Source organism: Frieseomelitta varia, unplaced genomic scaffold (assembly GCF_011392965.1).
Source record: "Frieseomelitta varia isolate USP_RPSP 00005682 unplaced genomic scaffold, Fvar_1.2 scaffold_244, whole genome shotgun sequence".
Taxonomy (NCBI): Eukaryota; Metazoa; Arthropoda; class Insecta; order Hymenoptera; family Apidae; genus Frieseomelitta; species Frieseomelitta varia.
The window spans coordinates 657,847-678,883 of record NW_025109973.1 but is presented as its reverse complement, the minus strand read 5'-3'; the positions used below and the strand labels follow the sequence as shown (position 1 = coordinate 678,883).

General features: G+C 26.5%; 5 protein-coding genes across 12 annotated transcripts in view; 2 read left to right on the top strand and 3 right to left on the bottom strand.

Annotated features, from left to right (window-relative positions):
* Positions 1–4,020, bottom strand: part of LOC122528065 — a 29,930-nt gene extending 25,910 nt beyond the window's left edge. For all 4 annotated transcript variants that reach the window (XM_043652782.1, XM_043652781.1, XM_043652780.1 and 1 more), the window contains exon 1: positions 3,771–4,020. The gene's annotated coding sequence lies outside the window, so the exon portion shown is untranslated. The remainder of the gene's footprint in view (positions 1–3,770) is intronic.
* Positions 4,021–7,571: 3,551 nt separating this feature from the next.
* LOC122528066 (activating signal cointegrator 1) lies at positions 7,572–10,448 on the top strand. Its single transcript, XM_043652784.1, has 10 exons — positions 7,572–8,165; positions 8,273–8,385; positions 8,453–8,571; positions 8,648–8,735; positions 8,816–9,083; positions 9,190–9,496; positions 9,581–9,738; positions 9,822–9,943; positions 10,051–10,242; positions 10,325–10,448. The coding sequence occupies exons 1-10, from the start codon at positions 8,032–8,034 to the stop codon at positions 10,393–10,395; spliced, it is 1,572 nt and encodes a 523-aa protein (XP_043508719.1). The 5' UTR covers positions 7,572–8,031; the 3' UTR covers positions 10,396–10,448.
* A 1,426-nt stretch (positions 10,449–11,874) lies between these two features.
* Positions 11,875–15,334, bottom strand: LOC122528063. Of its 3 annotated transcripts, none has more exons than XM_043652778.1 (5): positions 15,201–15,334; positions 14,763–14,903; positions 14,505–14,704; positions 14,252–14,431; positions 11,875–13,916 (listed from the first exon to the last, which is right to left on the bottom strand). In XM_043652778.1, exons 2-5 carry the CDS (start codon positions 14,893–14,895, stop codon positions 12,573–12,575), a joined length of 1,857 nt encoding a protein of 618 aa, XP_043508713.1. In that variant the 5' UTR covers positions 14,896–14,903; positions 15,201–15,334; the 3' UTR covers positions 11,875–12,572. The 3 variants fall into 3 exon arrangements, with proteins under 3 accessions (XP_043508713.1, XP_043508711.1, XP_043508712.1); XM_043652776.1 differs by lacking the exon at positions 15,201–15,334 and adding an exon at positions 15,003–15,144; XM_043652777.1 differs by having other exon boundaries at positions 11,876–13,916; positions 15,132–15,269.
* A 126-nt stretch (positions 15,335–15,460) lies between these two features.
* On the top strand, positions 15,461–16,858 carry LOC122528077 (biogenesis of lysosome-related organelles complex 1 subunit 6-like). Of its 2 annotated transcripts, none has more exons than XM_043652798.1 (5): positions 15,461–15,675; positions 15,834–15,944; positions 16,012–16,099; positions 16,200–16,286; positions 16,365–16,858. In XM_043652798.1, the coding sequence occupies exons 1-5, from the start codon at positions 15,611–15,613 to the stop codon at positions 16,479–16,481; spliced, it is 468 nt and encodes a 155-aa protein (XP_043508733.1). In that variant the 5' UTR covers positions 15,461–15,610; the 3' UTR covers positions 16,482–16,858. The 2 variants fall into 2 exon arrangements, with proteins under 2 accessions (XP_043508733.1, XP_043508735.1); XM_043652800.1 differs by having other exon boundaries at positions 15,545–15,663; positions 15,822–15,944.
* Positions 16,594–18,568, bottom strand: LOC122528068 (GDP-fucose protein O-fucosyltransferase 2). 2 transcript variants are annotated; one of them, XM_043652786.1, is made up of 8 exons: positions 18,345–18,568; positions 18,133–18,269; positions 17,931–18,056; positions 17,607–17,874; positions 17,326–17,518; positions 17,084–17,261; positions 16,878–17,007; positions 16,594–16,790 (listed from the first exon to the last, which is right to left on the bottom strand). In XM_043652786.1, the coding sequence occupies exons 1-8, from the start codon at positions 18,491–18,493 to the stop codon at positions 16,763–16,765; spliced, it is 1,209 nt and encodes a 402-aa protein (XP_043508721.1). In that variant the 5' UTR covers positions 18,494–18,568; the 3' UTR covers positions 16,594–16,762. The 2 variants fall into 2 exon arrangements, with proteins under 2 accessions (XP_043508721.1, XP_043508720.1); XM_043652785.1 differs by having other exon boundaries at positions 16,594–16,801; positions 18,345–18,567.
* Between the last annotated feature and the right edge of the window lie 2,469 nt (positions 18,569–21,037).

Sequence of the window (21,037 nt, the reverse complement as noted above, 5' to 3'; positions counted from 1 at the left end):
GAAGTAGTAAACATAGAGGAGAAAACCAGAGTAAGTATTTTTAAGATCTTGAATGATACTTAATAATATCGACTGAAACTTAATAAATCAAGAAAACTATGTTTTTTCAAATATTTGAAACTGACTCTGAAAAAAGATTTTTTTCTTATTGTTAGAAACTCAATAATATCGTCATAAAAAGCAATTCTCGTAAATGACTAGTATAAATATGTTGGCTAACAGCAGTCACGATTTATCGATCAGAATTTCAGTTTCGCGTGTCATGTAACTAGAACAGCTTTTTGTCAATGTCTGATCGTACAAGGATTTCGTACAAGTAGTTCATGCAAATTTTTGAAGGAGAAATTTTCACCAAATATTCTTTATGCCTCTGTAATAAATCTTATAAATTCAATACAAATTTTATGAAATGAACAGCATAAAAAAACATTTCTTTGAACGAATTAAATTGAATGAATTTCTTTCTTCATAACTCTAAATATTATAAGAAGCACAATTAGAAATATTTAAAAAATATGGAAACCCATTATTTTTTCATAATTTCAATGCTTTCAAAAAATAAGACCTTTTTAATTTAAAAATACTTCAAATTGAATTTTATATTTGGGATTTCAAAAATTTTCTACATATAATGATATAAAACTATCAAAAGAAACAAACGTACAAGCAATGAAAATAAACTTCTTCACTAAAATTAAACGAATTCGATTTTTAAATTTTCAATATTCCAAGAAATAATTGTGTATACATATGAACGAACCGATTTATATAGCGGAAAGTTTAGAATGAGAGCGTAAAATCAACTGGCATTAAGATTCGATGCAAATTAGTCGCAAATTAACTTGACTTTGTTCAAATTGTCCTTTCGTTTAAAACGAGGGAACTCTTGAAATGATCGCAAATTAACCTGTCAGATATAACCATTAATAGAGCTAGAAAAATCTCCATCTCTTCATCTCGTACGATTATATGATTTATACAAATTGTTATCATGAAAATCTATTAGGAGAAATTGCACTCTCTAAAGAAAACTGATCGCTCTAGCGATTTTTGTATATATATGTATATATCTAAATATCTACATCTAAATCCAAGTAGTATCTATTCTATGTTTCATCTTTAAATTTTCTTTGACATAATTACAACATTAATCTGTGCCATATATTTAAATAAGATAAAAAAAAATTAACACAAAGATAACAACTTTGAGTACTGAGTAAGAAAAACTGATTTTTTTAAAACAAGAAAAACTTATCTTCATACCTTATGAAATTGAACTTCTATTTTTGTTCAAAACCTTGTACGCTTGAATGCTTTTTCATATCTTTACATTACACTAAAAGGGACTTGCATATTTCATTTACGAATATAAGCTGCTTCACGCAATGGAATACATTTTTTAGAGAATTGTTTGGACATTCTAAACACTGTTCATGACCTCCTTCAAGCAGAACTATGAAGTTTCTATTTTTACATCTGAGCAAGGTTCCCATTTCCCAAGCAATCAAACTTTTAGTGTTCTTGAATTGAAGTTTCTCCTTATTATTTTTCTTTAAAAACATTCTAACTTTTTGATCCTTTTTTTGTAATTATTCTCTTCATAAATTAAATAATAATTTTAGAAAATTCACATTATTTTTGTTTCTCATTCTTCGTTCAAAAAATTGAATAATTTTATAGTAATAACAAAAGTTTATTGATAATTGAGAATCTCTGGCATCCGTGACTCGAGCTCGTGACACCGATTGCCACGAAATAAAGCAAGGAACATGTTTAAGAATAGTATAGCCCGTAGAGATTTTACGATTCCACCTTTCAGGTAAAGCACGAAAGTGCCAATCGATACTTCCATAATTACTGGTGAGCACGAAAATACTGTAAAACTGAAGAAAAAGGAAAGAAGAGAATTTCGAGGAACAAGTTGTCTTTCAGTGAATTATGATACTTGACGAATTATTTCAAAATAATAAAAATATTTCAAATGTAAAAATTAAGAAAAAATTAATTCGCATTTTTATGACATAATTTTTTATATTTCACAACAAATCATTTTAAAGCAATAAAAATATTTCTTTTGAGTGTTAAAATTATGAAGAAGAAAACATGAAGAAGTTATTTCTAATTTCTAATTATTTCTATAAATTTCTAATTTATTTTTCAGTAATTTTTCACGATTAGTACTAACTTTTATGATTATTATATATAATTAAATATACGTACTTAGTATTCTACTGAAGATATCCTTTTGTAATTCTTTATCAACAAAAATAAAAATAGTATTACTGACTTTGTAAAAGACAAAAAACAATTTTGTATGAATAATAACTTTTTAAAAGTCATTATTTTCATATTATAAAAAATAAAAATTGTTAACTGCGAGCCGCTTATTTGGTATTATATTACGTAATATTAATCATTCTTTCAGTTATTTGAATAATTTTTTCATAATACTGTACCGTTTCATAAGATTAGTTCGCAATAATTTTCAAAATTGGTATAATACTCCTTTGAAATATCTTATACAGATAAAAATTGGAACTTAGGAATTTCTTATTCCTAAAGTAAAAATTTTGTACTTTTATAAACATTTCTCTAACTTTAATTGATAATGTTATACTTATGAACGAATTTTGCAATATAAGAACAATACGTTCTTCAAAGTCCTCATTTACCGATGTAAAAATATTGAAATTAATGAAAATTAATGAAACGCTGCATCATAAAAATAGATAAGAATTGACCTTTGAGATATAACTTTTTGCTTAAATTTTCAACTTAACGCAATACTAACTAAGGATTAGCTAAGAAAAAGTACGCTCAAAAAAGAAAAAAAAAAAACATTTACTAGCCACTGTAATTAACTTTTAAATGTTTATATTACGTGTGCTTCCGGTTAATAGTAGTAATCAGGAAAAAATACGAGTGATCATCAGTATAAATATAACGCTTACTGAACGGTGCAAATATGATAGAAATCGATCGTTCGAATAAAAAGGTCGTAAGATCAACGGAACCCGAAACCTGGTCAGTTAAATTATATGCATCATATAGGTCAGTGAATTATAGCTCGAAATAATCGTGCATAAGTCATATATCAAGCATGCATAACAAGAAAAAAAATAATAATAATTAAGACTTTATATTAATAATCAATCTTACAATATTCGTCACTATTACAAATTTTTTTGATTATATTCATCATCATCATTATCATTATTATTGTTATTACCATTATTATAATTTACGGATAAAAATCAAACAGTTATAAAAGGATGGAACAAAGCTTCGCTAAAATAAATCTTACTACATGTATAGTAATTCGTAATCTCGTTATGTCTTTCTGAAAAAAAAATTTCTCTCGTTATCTTTATGACATTCGATAATGTCTGCAGTTTGTAGAATCAGAATATGAAAATTTACATACGAAGATTAACAGGCGAAGTTATGATAAAAAGTTTTATCGCGAAACGTAATCATTTGGAGAAATATTAAGGCGGCAATCAGGTTCTTTACACTAGCTATAGATAGTAGATTACACGAGCTATCACATCGAACGTAGATCAGATCTTGAATTATTAAAAACAGTTTGAATGAAATATCAAACTATAGCACAGCACCTAAGTCATATTTCAATCGTCAATACTTGTTGCTTGAATTTTTGCAGACAATAAAAAAAAGCATTTCCGAACAATATAAGATATAAACCAAGATAAGAAATGTAAGAATTATTATACGTATAGGCTACTTAAGATACGAGTTCTAAGACTTACGTAAGTGAGTTCAGATGACTAGGTGTTGAAATGAAACAGATATGAAAATTTTATTTTTTATTCAGTTTCGATCCAACTAATCCAAATTTATTGGAGCTAGTACGCACTGTTTTTCTGGACACTGATTTGTATAATTAAAATAATAATACACAAACAACACCCAACAGCGTACAGCACATTTTACAAGAAACACGAAACCATCATACCATGTCAGAATTCGCCGGGCGACTGTGACGAACTACAACGCGATCGGAGTTGTTCGACAAACTTCGCGCACTTTCGAATCGTAAAGCAAACTTCGCGCGTGTTCCTGATCGTGCATCTTAAGTGCGCCATTGGCCAATATATTCGCGGCTAATTTAAATGTAATTAATTTAAATGTAATTTTACAAATGCAATCTTATTCGGTTTAATATCATATCATAGAATTAATTGAAACGATATATACGAGTTAAAAAATTTCATATATTCTTTTTAATAAAGAACAGAGATTCCGTGGAATAATTTTACAAATTCCATAAAATTGAAAATTTGTTTTGAATTTCCCACTGCTGCAGAAGAGATTGTATAACAAAATTGTTTCGTGTTAAGGAAGATCGTTGTTGATTAATGCTGACTAATGGTAATTGAATGTATGTATTACCAGTATACTATATTCACGGTGTACGTAAACATTAATAGAATCTTCACAAAAAATTGTGATATAAAAAAATCCAAGTTAAATTAATTCTAATTTTCTTTTTGGAGAAATTGATTAAATAATGGAATAGAGTTTTCCTAATGAAATTATATTATACAAATACAGAATAGAACAATATCTCTGATGACCTTGAATATCTCTATTGTTTTTACAAATATGAGAAAATTTCGTTAACAAAAATTGTTCAGTACTTCGACGTATCTGACGATTTCGATATTACATTGATGCAAATGGACATCATTTCGAATATTACAACGACATTTGCTTACTCTTTCATTTATGATCGATCGAATGATTTTCAAAAATAGATCATTGAAATTACCTAAATGCACAATAGTACCAAAAAACTTAGTAAATAATTTAAAAAAGACCTTGAGATCTCTGAAACTCCACCAAAAAGATTATTATTATCATATTATGGTCTCCTTTATACTGAACAACTTTTGTTAACTGAATAACTTGTTACATATATCCAAAAACAACGAAAATATTCAAAATGATCAGAAATATTGCCTTATTCTATACATGCACATTTTTTAATCAAGCAACTGCATTATTTAAATAAAATATGCAAATTAATTTTAGCTGAAATTTTAGTTTGAAATCGAAAAATTTACTATAATATTAAATTACAGCAAAAATTTCTTTTTTACTTTAGTAAAAATAGAAGACAAGGATTGAACTAACCTTTCTCAATCAGCAAATAAAAAAAAAGGAAAGTATATTGAAATATATGTGATGTCGCGTCTCGTTGAGTGATTCATATATGAATATATATATATATATATTTGCATATATTTTCATCGCTGACAATAACGTTGTGACGCTGTTTCTTTGACATAATAATAAGATTGTATCGTTAATAATAAAAAGATAAAAAGGAATTCTTGTAAAAGAGAAGCTCTTTGCAGTTACGTAACAACAGTAGCATGAAATATTTCAAAATCTCCCATCTTTTTTTGGATAATTGTCCAAATCTTCAAGAAACTATATTTTATTTAAACAAAGCAACAACGTTTTGTTACCATCATTTTTAGCGGCCAATTTACTGGGACAAAAATATAAATATGTCAAATATGAACATGTCAAACAAAGTTCTTTGTCCTATCAAAATTTAAAATTTAAAGCTTAAAGGATTTCGGAAACACTATCTTTATTTTACACTCTATCTCGATTAAATTCTCCATCAATGGTATCGAATCAACGTGATAAGATACATGTTATCGAGAAACAGTTTGCTTTGACGTAATATTTACAATGATACGACTGTAGATAAATAATAGCAAGAAAATACTTTTTCACAATAAAATCATCTATTAAAAAGTAACACTTGTAAAACTTTTACAAGCTTTTATATTAAAGTCAATCAGGTCATATAATCTTATTCTTGACTTGACAGTGATGCGAATATTTCTCACTGTCAATTTAATAATAATGCAAATATTAAATAACGGATACTTTTTTTAGTATCGTAAGATAGAACCGTGAATCTGTCTGAATTCAGACTTTATTACAGTATAATCCATGCATTGTACGTGTGAATAATGAAGACGCCTTTCAACAGCCATCCAACCAAATAAAACCGACGATTGAAAATAATTATCAAATGATCCCGATGCGGAACGATATAGAAAGTTCATTGTACAGAAACCTTTTATCATCTAACAGACTAATCGACCTAATAACGCGACTCGAATAACCAATTGATACTCGCAATGTATGTTATTTATTTGTCAATAGTTTCACATTTTATAGAGAAAAGCATTGTTGTATGTTTTTCATAAGTTCTTTTTTTACTTTTAATTAGTAACTTGCTAGATTGCTGAAGAGCGTCTTGATATATTTTTCTATCTCTTCGGCGTAGATATATAACGAATGTTTTTAATGCATCCTCGTTGAAATCGAATTACAATGTGTCGTGATCCATCTTAATAGAACAATTCGCGGTGCGACCTATTTCCATTGTCTTGACTCCAGTGTACGCAGCTGTACTAAATTGCTATTGTTATTTACATTTCGAACGATTCTGTAAAATGATCGTGGAAAATAAAAGAAACAGGATGATACTCAAACTTCGAGAAGATATTATATTTAGATATATATTATAAGATAAATGTTATATTTTATTTTTATAACAATTATTATTTTTATAATGAGAAACAGAATTATTCATTGTAAGTTTCAAACTTTTCGAGAAATTCGATATTAATCGAATCGTTAGTTTAATTCGATTTAATCATGCATTTCTATGTTACTTTCTGCCTATAATTGAAATACACCATAATTTGAAAAATATAATAAACAATCAAGACGCTTATAGGAAAAGAAAAATCTGAATCTTTCAAATGGAATTTTTAATGAAATTTTAAGACTATCTCCTTTAATAACCTCGAAAGAAGAATATTCTAGTAACTGTAATTGAATGCCTCTCTACTCTTATACTTGTTGTTACTTGAATTTCTTAATTTAATTTCTTTCGATTAACTATTTAGACAGTAATGAATTATTAATTACTCAGATACAAAATTTCTGAAAATTATAGAAACTGGTATCGTTCTAAAGAATTTCCTTTGTATAGGATTTACTTCTTTTGTGTAATTATATCGTAATTAAACAATTACATCGTACAACATAATCCAATAAAAATACCAACACTTGGAGGAATTTTAATAGATGCGTGAAACACGATGATATCAGTCGTGGTGAAGAAGTAATTGTTACGTAACACCGGTAGAAATTGACACTCAACTCATTCGTGCATGCACGAATACGTGACTATATCGACGTATGCGCGACTGGCTATGCAAATTTAACTGCAGGAAGATCCATTTGTTAAACGTTCCAAAGGCCTTGCGCTAACCTACGCAAAGTTTTTAAGTTCTGTAGCACCTAGAGGGAAGGCAACTTGCGCATTTCCTAATTTCAAATTAAGATGATGAATATATCATGTAGAATATAATTTCATTTATTTCTCTGATTTCAAGTCTTCTCTTACATGAAAACTTGAAATAATAAAGCTTTTTCGAAAATAATTACATTGAAGTTTAAAATTAAGTATAAAAGCTACCTGTAGATGCCACTGTAGTTCAATACCGAGCTTTAATTAAAAAACTACTACACATTTGTTAACATAGGAAAGGAAAATATACGAAAAAGAAGAATTTATGAGATTTCAATCGATACTTAATGTTGGAATCAATTATTTTATGTTAATTTAATAGTTAATGAAATTGGAACAATCTTTAAGAGTATTACTTTCCAGTCTGAAAATCTTAATTATTGAGTCCCAAACGAAAAATATTTTGTCAATTTGCTGTGAATTCGACTTATTTTCGCCGAAATAACAAAATAAATTAAAATAAATTTATAACAAAACTTCATTCTTTATTAGAATCTCGTACAAAATTATAGCAGATGACTTTTTCTCTGCAATTTTACCTTTTTTGCTTTTTATAATTTTTTCGAATATTATTGAATGAATCAGTGTGGTCAACATAATGAATCTGAAAGAAATTTTAAATCTTAATCTCAAATGCATCTAATTTCAAATGTTAACCTCACATGATCTTGACACATGAGAGCCTGAGTCTAATATTTTTACAATATTGTTTTAATCATTTTGCAAAGATGGAGAAGTGGATACACGAAAATTTATCCGAAATTTTTGATTTCCCAGTATCAACAGAATTCGCAAAGTAAGAAAATTACAACAAAATGAAATGTTTCCTGGATGTAAATAATGATAATATTCCTTGATGATATTCCCTGATAATGATAATATCATACAATGTATTTGTTTCAGAGTCATAATGAAAATGGAAAACGAAAGGGACTTGGATGACTATTTGCTATCTCTTTTAGATTATACTAATGGAAAACACAGGCAGTTTATTTCAGAATTGAAAAAACGACAAGGTTTATATTTTTATCATTTGTGTTAATTATTAAGCTATTCAATGCTTTTCATTTTGAAATGTTTCAGCTTTAAGTAAAGATCAGAGTAAATATAAAAAAGAAAATGATGTGGATAATGGAAAGAGAAAGCAAAATGAGAAAAAAAAAGGAAAAGTAAAAGGAAAAGAGAGCAAAGAAAATAAACAGGTATCTATCAACGTAATGTTTGAATTTTTTATTTCAGATTTATAATGCTGTATTAAGTTAGATGTTATTTATTTAGACACAAGAAGTTATAAAAATAGATAAGTCAGAAAAAAAGAAACCTAAGTTTGTTAATATATCTTCTGAAAGTGGCATTTTGTTAAAAGGTACTGTACTAAAACATTAACTAAAAGATAAATTATTAAAAGATTTTAATATTAAAATTAATATAAAAATATTTTATTAGGTAGATACAAATGTAATTGCGAAACAAAAGAACATCCACTAATCAATAATTGTCTTAACTGTGGTAGAATAGTCTGTGCTCAAGAAGGAGCTGGTCCTTGCTTTTTTTGTAAAGAACTTGTATGTTCTCAAGAAGAACAAACCATTCTTTCTAGTAATACAAAACAAGGTGATCAGTTATACAATAAATTAATAAATCAAAAAACTAATAAGAATCTAGAAGAATCAATAAAACAGAGAGATAAACTTTTGGACTATGATCGCAATGGGTATGCATTATATGTCTTCTTGTATAATATTTTTATATCAAATATATAAGTAAAATATTCATAATTATACTAATTTAAAATAAGTATAATTATTATTAATTTACAGAATACAGTGCACAAAAGTAATTGACGATGAATGTGACTATTATCAATCAAATAGTACATGGTTAACAGATAAACAACGAGAAAAGTCAAAAAAATTAGAAGAAGAAATACATGAAAGAAAGCATATGTCGCGTTTAAACAGAAAAATTTACGCTACTATTGATTTCACAGGTAGAGAAGTAATTGAAGAGAATACGACAGAAAATTTTGAAAAGTTCAGTGAAGAATATTTGCAAGATATATCTGAATCATTTAGTGAAATAGAAAGTAATAATATTTGCCCACATATAGAATTTAATCGCCCAATGGTATAAATATCATTAATAGATTATTAAACATATTCATACTATTATTATATGTAAAAAAACATAATATCAAATTTTTATTGATAGTATATAGAGTCAAATGAATTGCAACCACGAACCAAAGCGATCACTTTTAACACAAGAAATATTATTCAAGACAAAGAATATTTAGAAATGTCTGATCCTGGTTTATGTTTGAGTATGCATCAGCCTTATGCATCTTTATTAGTGGCTGGAATAAAAGTGTAAGATTATAATTTTTTAAATAGTATTTTTAAATAAATATCTAGTGTACTATTTTTTAACATTACCATTATTACCATTATAGTCACGAAGGTCGTACATGGTATTCATCACATAGAGGAAGATTATGGATTGCTGCAACATCAAAAATACCAACTAAGGAAGAAATTTCAAATGTAGAACAGTGTTATCGTCTTTTAAAAAATGGTTAGTATAAATTGAATTTATGAATAAAAAAGATATAAAATGAGCTTTCTTTTTATTAATCGTATTACAATATATATTACGCTTATTATCACGAATATATTTTTCAGAAAAATTAATGTTTCCGGAAATTTATTCAACTGGTTGCCTATTAGGATGTGTAACTGTTGTTGATGTTTTAACACAAGAAGAATATAAAAAATCTTATCCAGATGGAGAAAATGATAGTCCTTATGTTTTCATATGTGAAAATTTTTTTATGTTGCCAATTAAATTTCCAATACAGGGAAAACATAAAATTTGTAAATATTTCTTCAGTTTTAATTATATTATTATATATTTTTTGTTACGACTAATTTTTATAATTTTTATTGTGATTTACAGATAAATTAGACCCAAAGATTCACCATGCTGCTTTGAAGATGTTAGACAAATGTATGAAAAATACCCATTAAACATGTTTATCTAAAATAGTATGTTTTTGTTATAAATAAATAACCAATATTTATATCTCTTTTAATATTAAACTTTTATACATGAATAATATAAATATTACATACCTTTAACATTTTAGTGCTAAAAAATAAAATACATATTTTCTAAATACATATAATCTATATAATATACATATAATCTATATTAAATATTATTTATTATTTGTACATAATAGAATATATTACAATGTATGCATAGCTTGCAATATATTACAATAACTATTATCAGACATACATCTATCTTTTTTATATTAATCGTTTACTTATTTCTTTTATATGCATTCAATGAAAAAATATTAGTTGTTTTCTCTTATTTCCCCATTAAAATATCAGACTTTCATAAATGTTAAAAGTAGACTTTAGTACTCATTTTTACATTCAAACAGTCTATATATCAGAAGTAGAAAGAGAATACTTTTTTTATCGAAATATAATATTATAAAGTTTGTTGTTCTATTATAAATTTTACAATTTATATTAAAAAATATTTTCAAGATAATAAGGTATTTCTTTCATTAGTCTATAATTTCTGTTAAATTGTTTATAACTAAAAATAAGAAAATTATAAATTAACATTAAAACTTTTAAAACATTATCTTGCAATAATTACTTTTATCTTTATTTTTTATTTGTATATCTGTAATAAGTTTAACAAATAAAAATTTTGAAAACAAAATTTTATGAACTAATTTAATGTTAAATAAAACTACAACACCATTACATGCAATGAAGGAGCACTCAATTTATCATACATTAACTGATATATAAAGATTATAATATATATGAATTAAAATAAATTTGTAATGCTTTAAATAAGATACAAATAAAATTTACCCCAAAGATGTATATTTAATATTTCACGAGTAACAATAGTGAACTGGGAATGTATAAATAAATATCAAACTAGGAGAAATAAATTTTAGTATAAAATTAACAATTGCACAATATAATTTTTAAATTGAAGTATGTAATTAACAGTAATTGAAGTATTAACAAGATACATAGATTCAAATTATATATTTATTAATCTGCATATTGTTCAATCTATTAATTATTATTTAATTTGCACTTGTTTTCCAGAGGTACACAAGTATTATAATTTTACAACATGTAACTGTTTTTCTTTCATATTCGCATTTGTAATGTTATCGTTATAAAATAAAATATCGTTAGTAATACTTTTCTCAAAATACTTCACAATAAAAAGAAACTTTTATAATTACATTTAACAATATTCTTATTTTTGTTGTATCAAATTAAATAAAAATTAATAAAAAACAATGAATTAAATGTATATATATATATTAAATTTAATGCTGCATATGATCTGTGTATGTACATATGTATTGTACAATACACATTAATATTTCTTTTTTAAATAACATTCCAATATATTCAACATATAATTTTTTTTGTTAAAATACAAGTTTCTATTATGAATATAATACATATACATGCTATAGAATAAATAATTCGTATAACTTTCTGTATTAAACTATTTAGGCTATCAAATGTTATTGATAATATTAATAAAATTCTTTACTAGTTTAATTTTTAATATTAAATATCAAGCCAAATGAATAATTAAATTTTAGTAAAAGTAATTTAATTGTACATATAAAATTTCGTAGAAAATTACAAAGAAATTTTATATAGTAAATGAGAAAAAGCATTCAAAACAATAAATCTTTGCTTAAATTGAATCGACGGAAAGAGGTACTTACATGTGTACATTTTTACTTTTTTCCAAACAAATGGTAGGCCACTGCAGTATTATCATAATATTAATGTACCCATATCACAAATCTACTCAAACAATTTTAAATAAATAATTTTATATGTCATTTATAAATAATTTTTTATATCCTCTCTCTCATTATACGATTTAAGAAATTCTAAGTTCCATTAATATAATAATACTCTTTAAAATTTGTTTTCTAAAGCAATCAAAAAAAATTGTTACCACTTATATCAGCTAGTTTCAGTATTATAAGTACTAACATTTTTTTCAAACATTTCAAATATTCTTATTAGGACAATATCTAACATCCAGAAAATGTATTTACTATTTTCATTTTTTAATTTCAAACATATACAAAACAATGCAATTTTTCTTCCAAACAATTAAATATAGGTATCTAAATATAGGTAGGTGAATCTTTTAAACTGATACCACAAGCATCACAGACTGAGACATTTTTCTCATTTACTAATGTACATTGTGGACATTCTTTTCCACCACTTGCTAATGGTTTATCTTCATTTCCTTTGTGCCTGGACTTTCCACACATCTCACAAATTTCTTTTGATGAAGAATTAAGATAGGTGCAAGTAGCACAATTCCAATTCTTTTCTCCATCTTCTTCTATTTCATTTTCTTTTTCTGAATGAGAAAGTTCTAAATTTTTTAATGTATCCACAATTTTTACAATTTGATCCACCGATCGATGAGAACGTTGAATTGGAAGCGTCTGACTACATTTTTTTTCTTTATTATGAGAAGATAAATGACTTTCTGAAGATGCATCATGATATCTATTCGAATCCATTAAGTCAAAAGAAGAAGACTTCTTTTTAAAAGGTAACGTATCGTGATAATGATGCCGACCATTTGTCATAGACGAATCGATCTCGTTCACATCGGTTCTTCCGCTTTTTCTTTTTTCAAAGCCATGTACACCATGTTTTTCGTCGTTATCATTTTGTTTAAAAGATTTTTGTTTACTCAATCGGGAATCACACTCTCGTTTGTATAAAATATCTTCTCGATTACCAAGATCTTTAGAATAGCCTAAAGTTTCTAAATTTTTATACACAAAGTCCCAAGAATCATAATTATTTCTTTCATCGATTGATCGTCCCGATTTTTTATCGATTCTTCCATAATCATAATGATTTCCATCGCTAGAATGTCTTTTATAAAAATCTACTTCGTCCAAGTCTGATATTCGATGAGACATCTTCCGATTGTGCAGTTTGTCATAATTCGCAACCGAAACCGGCATGTCAAGTTCAATTAATCTACCCGTCGGTACTCTTGTGTATCCTGGCATTGTGGTATAATAAGGATTGACTCCGCTCAAATATTTATTACCATGTGGTAAACATCCATAGGCACTACATCGATTTCCAAAGCCGTGATCTACTGGTTGAAAGTATTTATAAGTTCCAGGTATCGAATTTGTATCTTCGATATATCTGTATTCTGATTGACAAACAGGCATTGACATATTATAACTAGGAGGCATAATGTGATAAGGAATCGACGGTGATACTGCATCTATACATGCAGTTTGCGGGTAGTGATAATCTCTGTAATTCTCCGCTTTTGTTCGAGTTTGATGCATTTTCTCAAGAAAACGATAGTTTAATGCTCTGATTGCTTGCTCTGGCGTGCCAACATGATTTTCTCGAAACTCTAATACTTCTAACCATGAGATACTATAATTCTGCGAAACATTCTCCCATATTTGCTTCAAGATCTACGTTTAAAATTGGAACTTTTTTATTTACATATCTTTGTAGGAAAGTATTATAAAGATTGTCGCCCACTTAATAGCACAGTATCAATTCAACGACGGTCAGTTATCTCCGCGTTGAATTATCGCGCATTTAACGTAACAATATTATAATACAATAACAGTACTACATCAGCAACGACAATGCATCGACATAATATACGATACTCAAAGGAATGTGTGATAAAGATAAAAATAATAGAAAAAAAAAACGAATGTGAATACATTGACACTGGTTTGGTAGTGCCTATGTACTGTGCTATTATTAAGCTTTGAAGTGTCATTATAAATATTATTACCTGACATTCAACAAAAGCAACTATTGCATCTCTGCTTACACTAGATACTTTATCAGGGTCAATAGGACCCTCTAAAGTGAGCACTCCTAACCCTGTATGTTTGTATCCCATTTGTTCAAACATTAATTCTGCTCCTATTAAATTTGCTTCTACCTCGTGCTTATAATATCCGCTATAAGTCTAATATAAAAGAAAATTAACTGAATATTTTACAGTTTAAAAAAATTACGTTAAGGATTACAAAAATCTTAACCTTTAACGTTCTATATTCTCTTCTCCAAGGTTGAGCCAAAAGATTGGCAGCATACAATGAAATAGCACTCCAGGCAGTTGCGGCTCTATATCCACTAAAATCTTGCAATGTAGCTGCTGATCTATGCAATATATCTGCAGTTTCTTGAAATACATATTTGTTTTCATTTGGAACAAGACAGAGATATTCTTTAATAAAACCTAGAATAGAGGAAGTTATTAAAAATTAAATGTCGCATATTATTGCACATATATTTACCTTCAAGTTTACGACGCTGTTGCAATTTTAAAGGGCTGTCATCTGTTTGTAAATAAACCAAATGGCTTTGCTCTAGTTTAATGCTAATTTCTTGTAATCTATCTTTACCTCTTATTATTAAGTCATTTGCCATTTTTATCACTGCAACAAAATATGCAGTTTACTTGTATTTTCTATATGTTCAGAATTGTCTAAACTATTTTACACGAACAAAACATTAAAAAAAATAATAATATTTACATGTCCAATGTAAAATATTTAAGCATTTGATACTTAAGTAATATTGCACAAAATTAAATACAAATAGAAGATTAATAAAAAATAAAAGCAAGACTAAAGATGTCATTCAAAAATAAACATCTTTCACACCTATTACAAAACCGTCTAGAAATGCAGTTTTAGATCAAATTCTTGATTCAAACTATGGCTAGCTCCAACCTAAAAATAAATCCTATATTTAGAAGCACCGCTACAGTGTTTATTCCAGGAGCTACCATAATATATTCTCTATTTGGAAGGTGCTCCATCTCAACTAAAAGTGTTTATCCGACTTCTCATTATGTTTCAAAAATATATCATTCCACTTCATAAACAGTAAATATTTTTTCCCTACAACTTTTTTCTTGGTTATGTTCAAGTTGCATCAAGAGCATGAAGCAAACATATATTAGAAAGATAAGCGTCAATGCTGAAGCTACGTGCAGTTATTATTGCCACGATTCACGTTCATTTCGAATTGTTGTTGATCTGACAAATGTCAAACTCATAGTTAATGTTATTGTTTACGTTAAATTTCCAAATACTGTAATTTGTTGGATAATTATCAGTAACAATATTAGGAATAGAAAATGATGACAAATATGGAAGAGGCAGAAGCAAGAGAACTTCAATCACAAATTGAGAAACACAACAAGTAATTCTTTATGTTTCTTATTATTTATTTACTTTACAATCATGTTTGTAAATAATCGTAATCAAGTGTTATAATTATATATAATCAATTTTTGGATAACTATTCATAACTGTGGCAAATGATATCCAGATATTTAAATTTTTTTCAAAATTTTACAGCGAGGAAGATGAAATTGACTTCAAAGTAGCTATAGAGAAATTAACCGAAGGATTCTTAAAACAATATCAAGAACAGTGGGAGCAAAGTGGGAAAAAGCTAAATGAAGTAAAGTGAGTGAAAAGTTATAGCAGCACATAAGAATTTCCTGATTTTATATTTTATACCGTTTTTGTTTAGAAGCAAACAAGAAATTTTGCTCAGTCAGATGCAAATTGAGAATAAAAAAGTCCAAGATGTTTTTAATGATGTTAAATTAAATGAGATGGTAAGTGTTGATATTAAAATATAAATTTGATTTTACAGAAATTTCTAATGTAGAAGAATGGTCTCAAATATAAAATACATAAAGGGAATATGTATTACAGTTTCAAATGATTAAAGTTAGTCAAGGTAAATTAATATTAATGAAAAAAGAAATGGTTTCCATTCATGAAAGAACATTCAGATTAAAAGTGAGTTATAATTTTTCTACACTACATGTATTTTCAATTCACTATTGTTTATATAATATATAAATTATCTTTGTATAGAAACGAGCATCAAAGTTGCAGCAAATAGTACAGAAAGAGGCCTTGAATAAGGAACAACAACGAGAACAAGAACTTCGTCGGGAACAAGAATTAATTGGCAAGCCAGCAATAAGTTAAGGAAAATAATTATATAGGAAAATAATTAATATCAATAAAGATACATAAAAGATACATATAAAAACAGATTGTACTTATACACACATCAAGATAAAATGTATATCTAAAATTAATTGACTTTATTGTCTAATATATACGTACATATAATTTATACATACATATTTTTATGTTACCAAACAATTTTCCATTGTCCATTAGTGTTACATTTCTCAGTATTTTTACATAAATAATTAAATGTTGTTTTAGTGGGAAAACCAATGATTTCTCTGTCTTCTTGTATTCTAAATGTAAATGTTGATTCTTGTGTTCCTATAAAATACCTACAAATTATGCATTATTTCTTTCATAACATAAGAAATAAAATAAATGAAGTAAATAGATAAACAAAGTTTTTACCTGGCATAAGAACTAATTATTTGGTCAATAATTGCAACCCCACCATCTTTAAATTTATTTAATACATAGTCTGATGGAATAAACTTAAGTACCGTATAATCAGACAAATATCGTTCAAGTTCACTAAATTCTAAACAAATTGATAGCAATAGGATCAATAGACATATTATTTATTAATCCTTTAAGGATATTTAAGGATAATTTACCTTCTTGTGTTGCATCTGTAGCAACAAACAGAAATTTTAATCCAAGTTTGTCTAACTTATTTTTTAATTGAAAAGCAGCAGACACTATTGTTGGCACTGTTGAAGAGCGACCAATTAAAAAATCATGTCTTCTTAAATGGACTGATAAATAAGGTCCTCCAATTGCATTTCTTCTGCCCTGCAATTAAAAAATTATCTTTCATCATTTAAATCTTTTTATCAACTCAAGCAAAATTAAATACTTTTTCTTTAGTCCAATCATCTGGTCGTTCAGTCTTATCATGTTCATTTGTTGAATTAAGGAAACTTTTTCTATATTCACTAGCAATATTATATAATTCAGAGTTATATCGCATACTACGTCTAGCTTTCCAATATTCTATTGTGCCGTAGAAGTCATGTAATGGAATTTCCATGTGATCAAACATTATAGATCTACCATAATAATTGCATTAATAATTAGTGAAACAAAATATTGCACATAAAATTTAAACATTATTAAACAAATTACACATTTTCTTACCCATAAGCATTAGATTTAAGATTTTGTTTAAGACCAGACATTGTACCATGAAATTTAACGCACTTAATAGATTTGGAAGTTATATTATGATATCCCCAAAAATATCCACTGTATTTTTCAGATTCTAGTTTATGAAATTGTAATGTTTTATCATTACATTTTATTATCTCATTTTTGTCTTCAAATTTACCCGTTCTGAACATTTCCTCATCATTTTGTAAGACATATACAACATCAAGATGTGTTTCATTATTTTCTGAAGGATATTCTGAAAAAATCAATTTTCTATCGATTCTATCATTAACAATAAATGAAATTTTATACCTTGTAGAAACTGATACATTTCAATAACTGGTATATATTTTTGCAAACTTGGAATATCAAAGAACAAACTCCAAGATAATTGAGTTTGAAATCCTATGTGTTTACTACGCCAATGATATAAATTACCTGTAAAAATAGAATAAGAAAAAACAAAAATAAAAAGTAAAATGAACAAAGAACTATTTGTGCATTATAAAATTACCCCATGGTGGCAAAACTAAATGCCATTTAACACTTTTTTCTTGTTTGATTATATTTTTTACAAAAACTGCAGTGCGAATATAAACATCTCTTCTTAAATTAAATCCTTCTGCAGGATTAACATCATAGAGTATATAACTAGAAAATCATTATTTATGTAAAAATATGTTAATTTTAACGTGATATATACACAATACAGAAGTAAATTCTAACCGATTTTGCGAATAACATTTCTTGGGAACGTTGCATTTCTTGGTAGTTTCTTCATACTCATCTAAATTACAAAATTCATTTGCAACGATATTTTGTGCAAAACTAATCAAAAGTGATACAAAATACAATACTCTTAAAAATAACAACATACTTTACATTTTGGGGTTATATTATACACATTGCGATACGCGAAAAACACTTCGATTTCAGATTAATATAAGAAATATTTTATATTGTAACTTCGATAGAATATGTAATAAATAAGATGTAATAAATATCTCTTAGAATGTTTAAATTCCTTTATTATTCTTTTTCTGTAAATATCAAATTTAATTTTATTCTCTTTTTCCAAAAAAACATTTTTCTCCTAAATAATGAGATTAAGGATAATAAAACAAACAACAGCAATAACAACAACATTATACAGCTTGATTTTTGTTATACACGAATTACAGACTTAAATCTCCCTTATTCAAAAGTGGTTGTTGATGGGTAGATTACAATTTTCTAATTCAATTAATAATAATTATAATAATGATAATAATAATTATTATTTATCGTCTTATACAATATTTATAATTTATAGTTCAGTTAACATAGTTTGTGCCCTCTTATACAAGCAGGGCTGTTATGTTACATTTACTCTGTTTCATTTCCCATACTTTTTCATATATCCTATTAAATACACTTAGCATATAAAAATTACAAGGACAATTTATATTAATAATGATAGTAGCTGTAGTGTAGTAATAGTTATAGTGATAGCGGTAATGATAGTTGTAGTAATAGTAATAGTAATAGCACTAACAGCAGTATTGGTAGCAATGATAATATTATCGTTATAATTTTTCATTCGATAACTATGCTTTTTTATCATCCCTTTTTTCATGATTTTCTTCAGTATTTTCCACACGCGCATATACTTGCATTATGAAATCTTAGATTAGAGCACGAAGTTATTTACTGTCCCTTTTCAAAATTTGTGCCTCGTTGCGATTCTTTTGTAAATGTGTGCAGTTTTACTTTTTTTTTTCATATTTTATTAGCAATGATGTTAACCATTAATAGAATTCTTAGTCTGCAAATATTGATAATAATACTGAATTGTCATTGTAATAAATATAATGTGAAATTCATTTCTAATATACTAATTCCCCTTTTGTTTTGCATCTCCGTACGAATTCCCTATTGTTAACATCACAGCTAAAAGTGTTTTATGTCAACATGAAACACATTACATTCAATATAGGAAACGTGAAGTAGTACAAGGCATTAAAAACAGAAAAAAAAGAATAGATGAATTATGCATAAACTGCACAGTGCATTCATTCAGATGTACCACACAATATTATTCAAATATATGCTTCATTTTCTCATTGCGCACATTTTCATATTTGTTTTATACATATACACACACATATATAGATGCGCATTATATATATATAATACATATAACACACATACACGCTTCCGCTCGCACGTGTGTGTGTGTGTGTTTATATCTGAAATCACATTAAATTTGTAACAAACATTTTCAATTTCGTTACACACAAAAAATGAAATAACATAATGTCTATATTTGTGTTCTATTTATTTTTCAAAAGAAATTACAAATATCTTAAAGGAATAAATAATTGTGAGTGGATTGCAAATATTAGAAACAATACCTTTTTTTTATACTTTTCAAGTATAAAACGAATGATAGATGAATAAGTACAAGTTGCATAAAAAACTGATTTACAAGAAAGTTGAAAAATTTAACTAAACTTTTCAACAATTCTTTTCTAATAATAATTAAAAAATTTATTTCTTTGTGCACTGTATACCATACTATACATACTATATAGTATATGATATATATTATACATAGTATATACATTATAAAATATATACATAGTATATATATTATAAAATATATACATATTATATATATTATATATAAAAGTACATATATGTATGTATAGTTTTATACTACTTCACATTTAGAAATACATCTGTCGATAACTCGCTTACTAGCACAATTTCAATTTTTTATGCTGGCACAGTTACCTGAGAATTCAGATAAGATAGTATAAATAAAAATCAGTATAATTACATACTGATGGTTTAGGCACTTGTACAGAATCATTGAATACAAAATAAATCTGATTTATAGTTTGTAATCAAATCTCTTAAACTGCGATTTATCTTGTAATTAATGATTCTGGCAAAAATGCCAGTTAAACCAAATATTTTCTTCTCATTTAAAATGAGCCCAATGATTTATGTGCAATTCTTTACCTTAATTTATTTCCTTTACTTCTGAACAAATTTATTTGAAATATTTATCGTGTATTATTATTAGATTTCAAACTCAATTTTTATTTTTTTTAGATTATTGCAATAATTTTATCTAAAAATCATATAAATATTATCATCATAAAATTGTATAAGTTCATCATATAAATATGTTCCAACAAAATTTGTTATAACATTCACTCAGAAGTAAGTAGATATTCAATAGCAACTTAACATTTGTTATATTAGGACTGTATTTAGCTGCATTGGACTTTCCAATGAAATGTTAGAAATTACAGGGATGTTAATAAATAATTTATATATACACAGGAAAAGATATATATATATATATATATATATATATATATATATATATATATATATATATATATATATATACACACACACACACACAC

Bases quoted from the DNA above. Each gene is read 5' to 3' on its own strand.
- LOC122528066 (XM_043652784.1), top strand. From the start codon at position 8,032: ATGATCTTGACACATGAGAGCCTGAGTCTAATATTTTTACAATATTGT. The intron at 8,386-8,452 runs GTTTATATTTTT...GAAATGTTTCAG, and splicing joins AGAATTGAAAAAACGACAAG to CTTTAAGTAAAGATCAGAGT. The intron at 9,739-9,821 runs GTAAGATTATAA...TTACCATTATAG, and splicing joins TTAGTGGCTGGAATAAAAGT to TCACGAAGGTCGTACATGGT.
- LOC122528063 (XM_043652776.1), bottom strand. From the start codon at position 15,108: ATGACATCTTTAGTCTTGCTTTTATTTTTTATTAATCTTCTATTTGTA. The intron at 14,904-15,002 runs GTAAATATTATT...ATTTTGTTGCAG, and splicing joins AAATATTTTACATTGGACAT to TGATAAAAATGGCAAATGAC. The intron at 14,705-14,762 runs GTAAATATATGT...CCTCTATTCTAG, and splicing joins ACAGCGTCGTAAACTTGAAG to GTTTTATTAAAGAATATCTC.
- LOC122528077 (XM_043652798.1), top strand. From the start codon at position 15,611: ATGATGACAAATATGGAAGAGGCAGAAGCAAGAGAACTTCAATCACAA. The intron at 15,945-16,011 runs GTGAGTGAAAAG...GTTTTTGTTTAG, and splicing joins AAAAAGCTAAATGAAGTAAA to AAGCAAACAAGAAATTTTGC. The intron at 16,287-16,364 runs GTGAGTTATAAT...ATCTTTGTATAG, and splicing joins AAAGAACATTCAGATTAAAA to AAACGAGCATCAAAGTTGCA.
- LOC122528068 (XM_043652785.1), bottom strand. From the start codon at position 18,493: ATGTTGTTATTTTTAAGAGTATTGTATTTTGTATCACTTTTGATTAGT. The intron at 17,875-17,930 runs GTATAAAATTTC...TGATTTTTTCAG, and splicing joins AATGTATCAGTTTCTACAAG to AATATCCTTCAGAAAATAAT. The intron at 17,262-17,325 runs GTATTTAATTTT...TTTTAATTGCAG, and splicing joins ATGATTGGACTAAAGAAAAA to GGCAGAAGAAATGCAATTGG.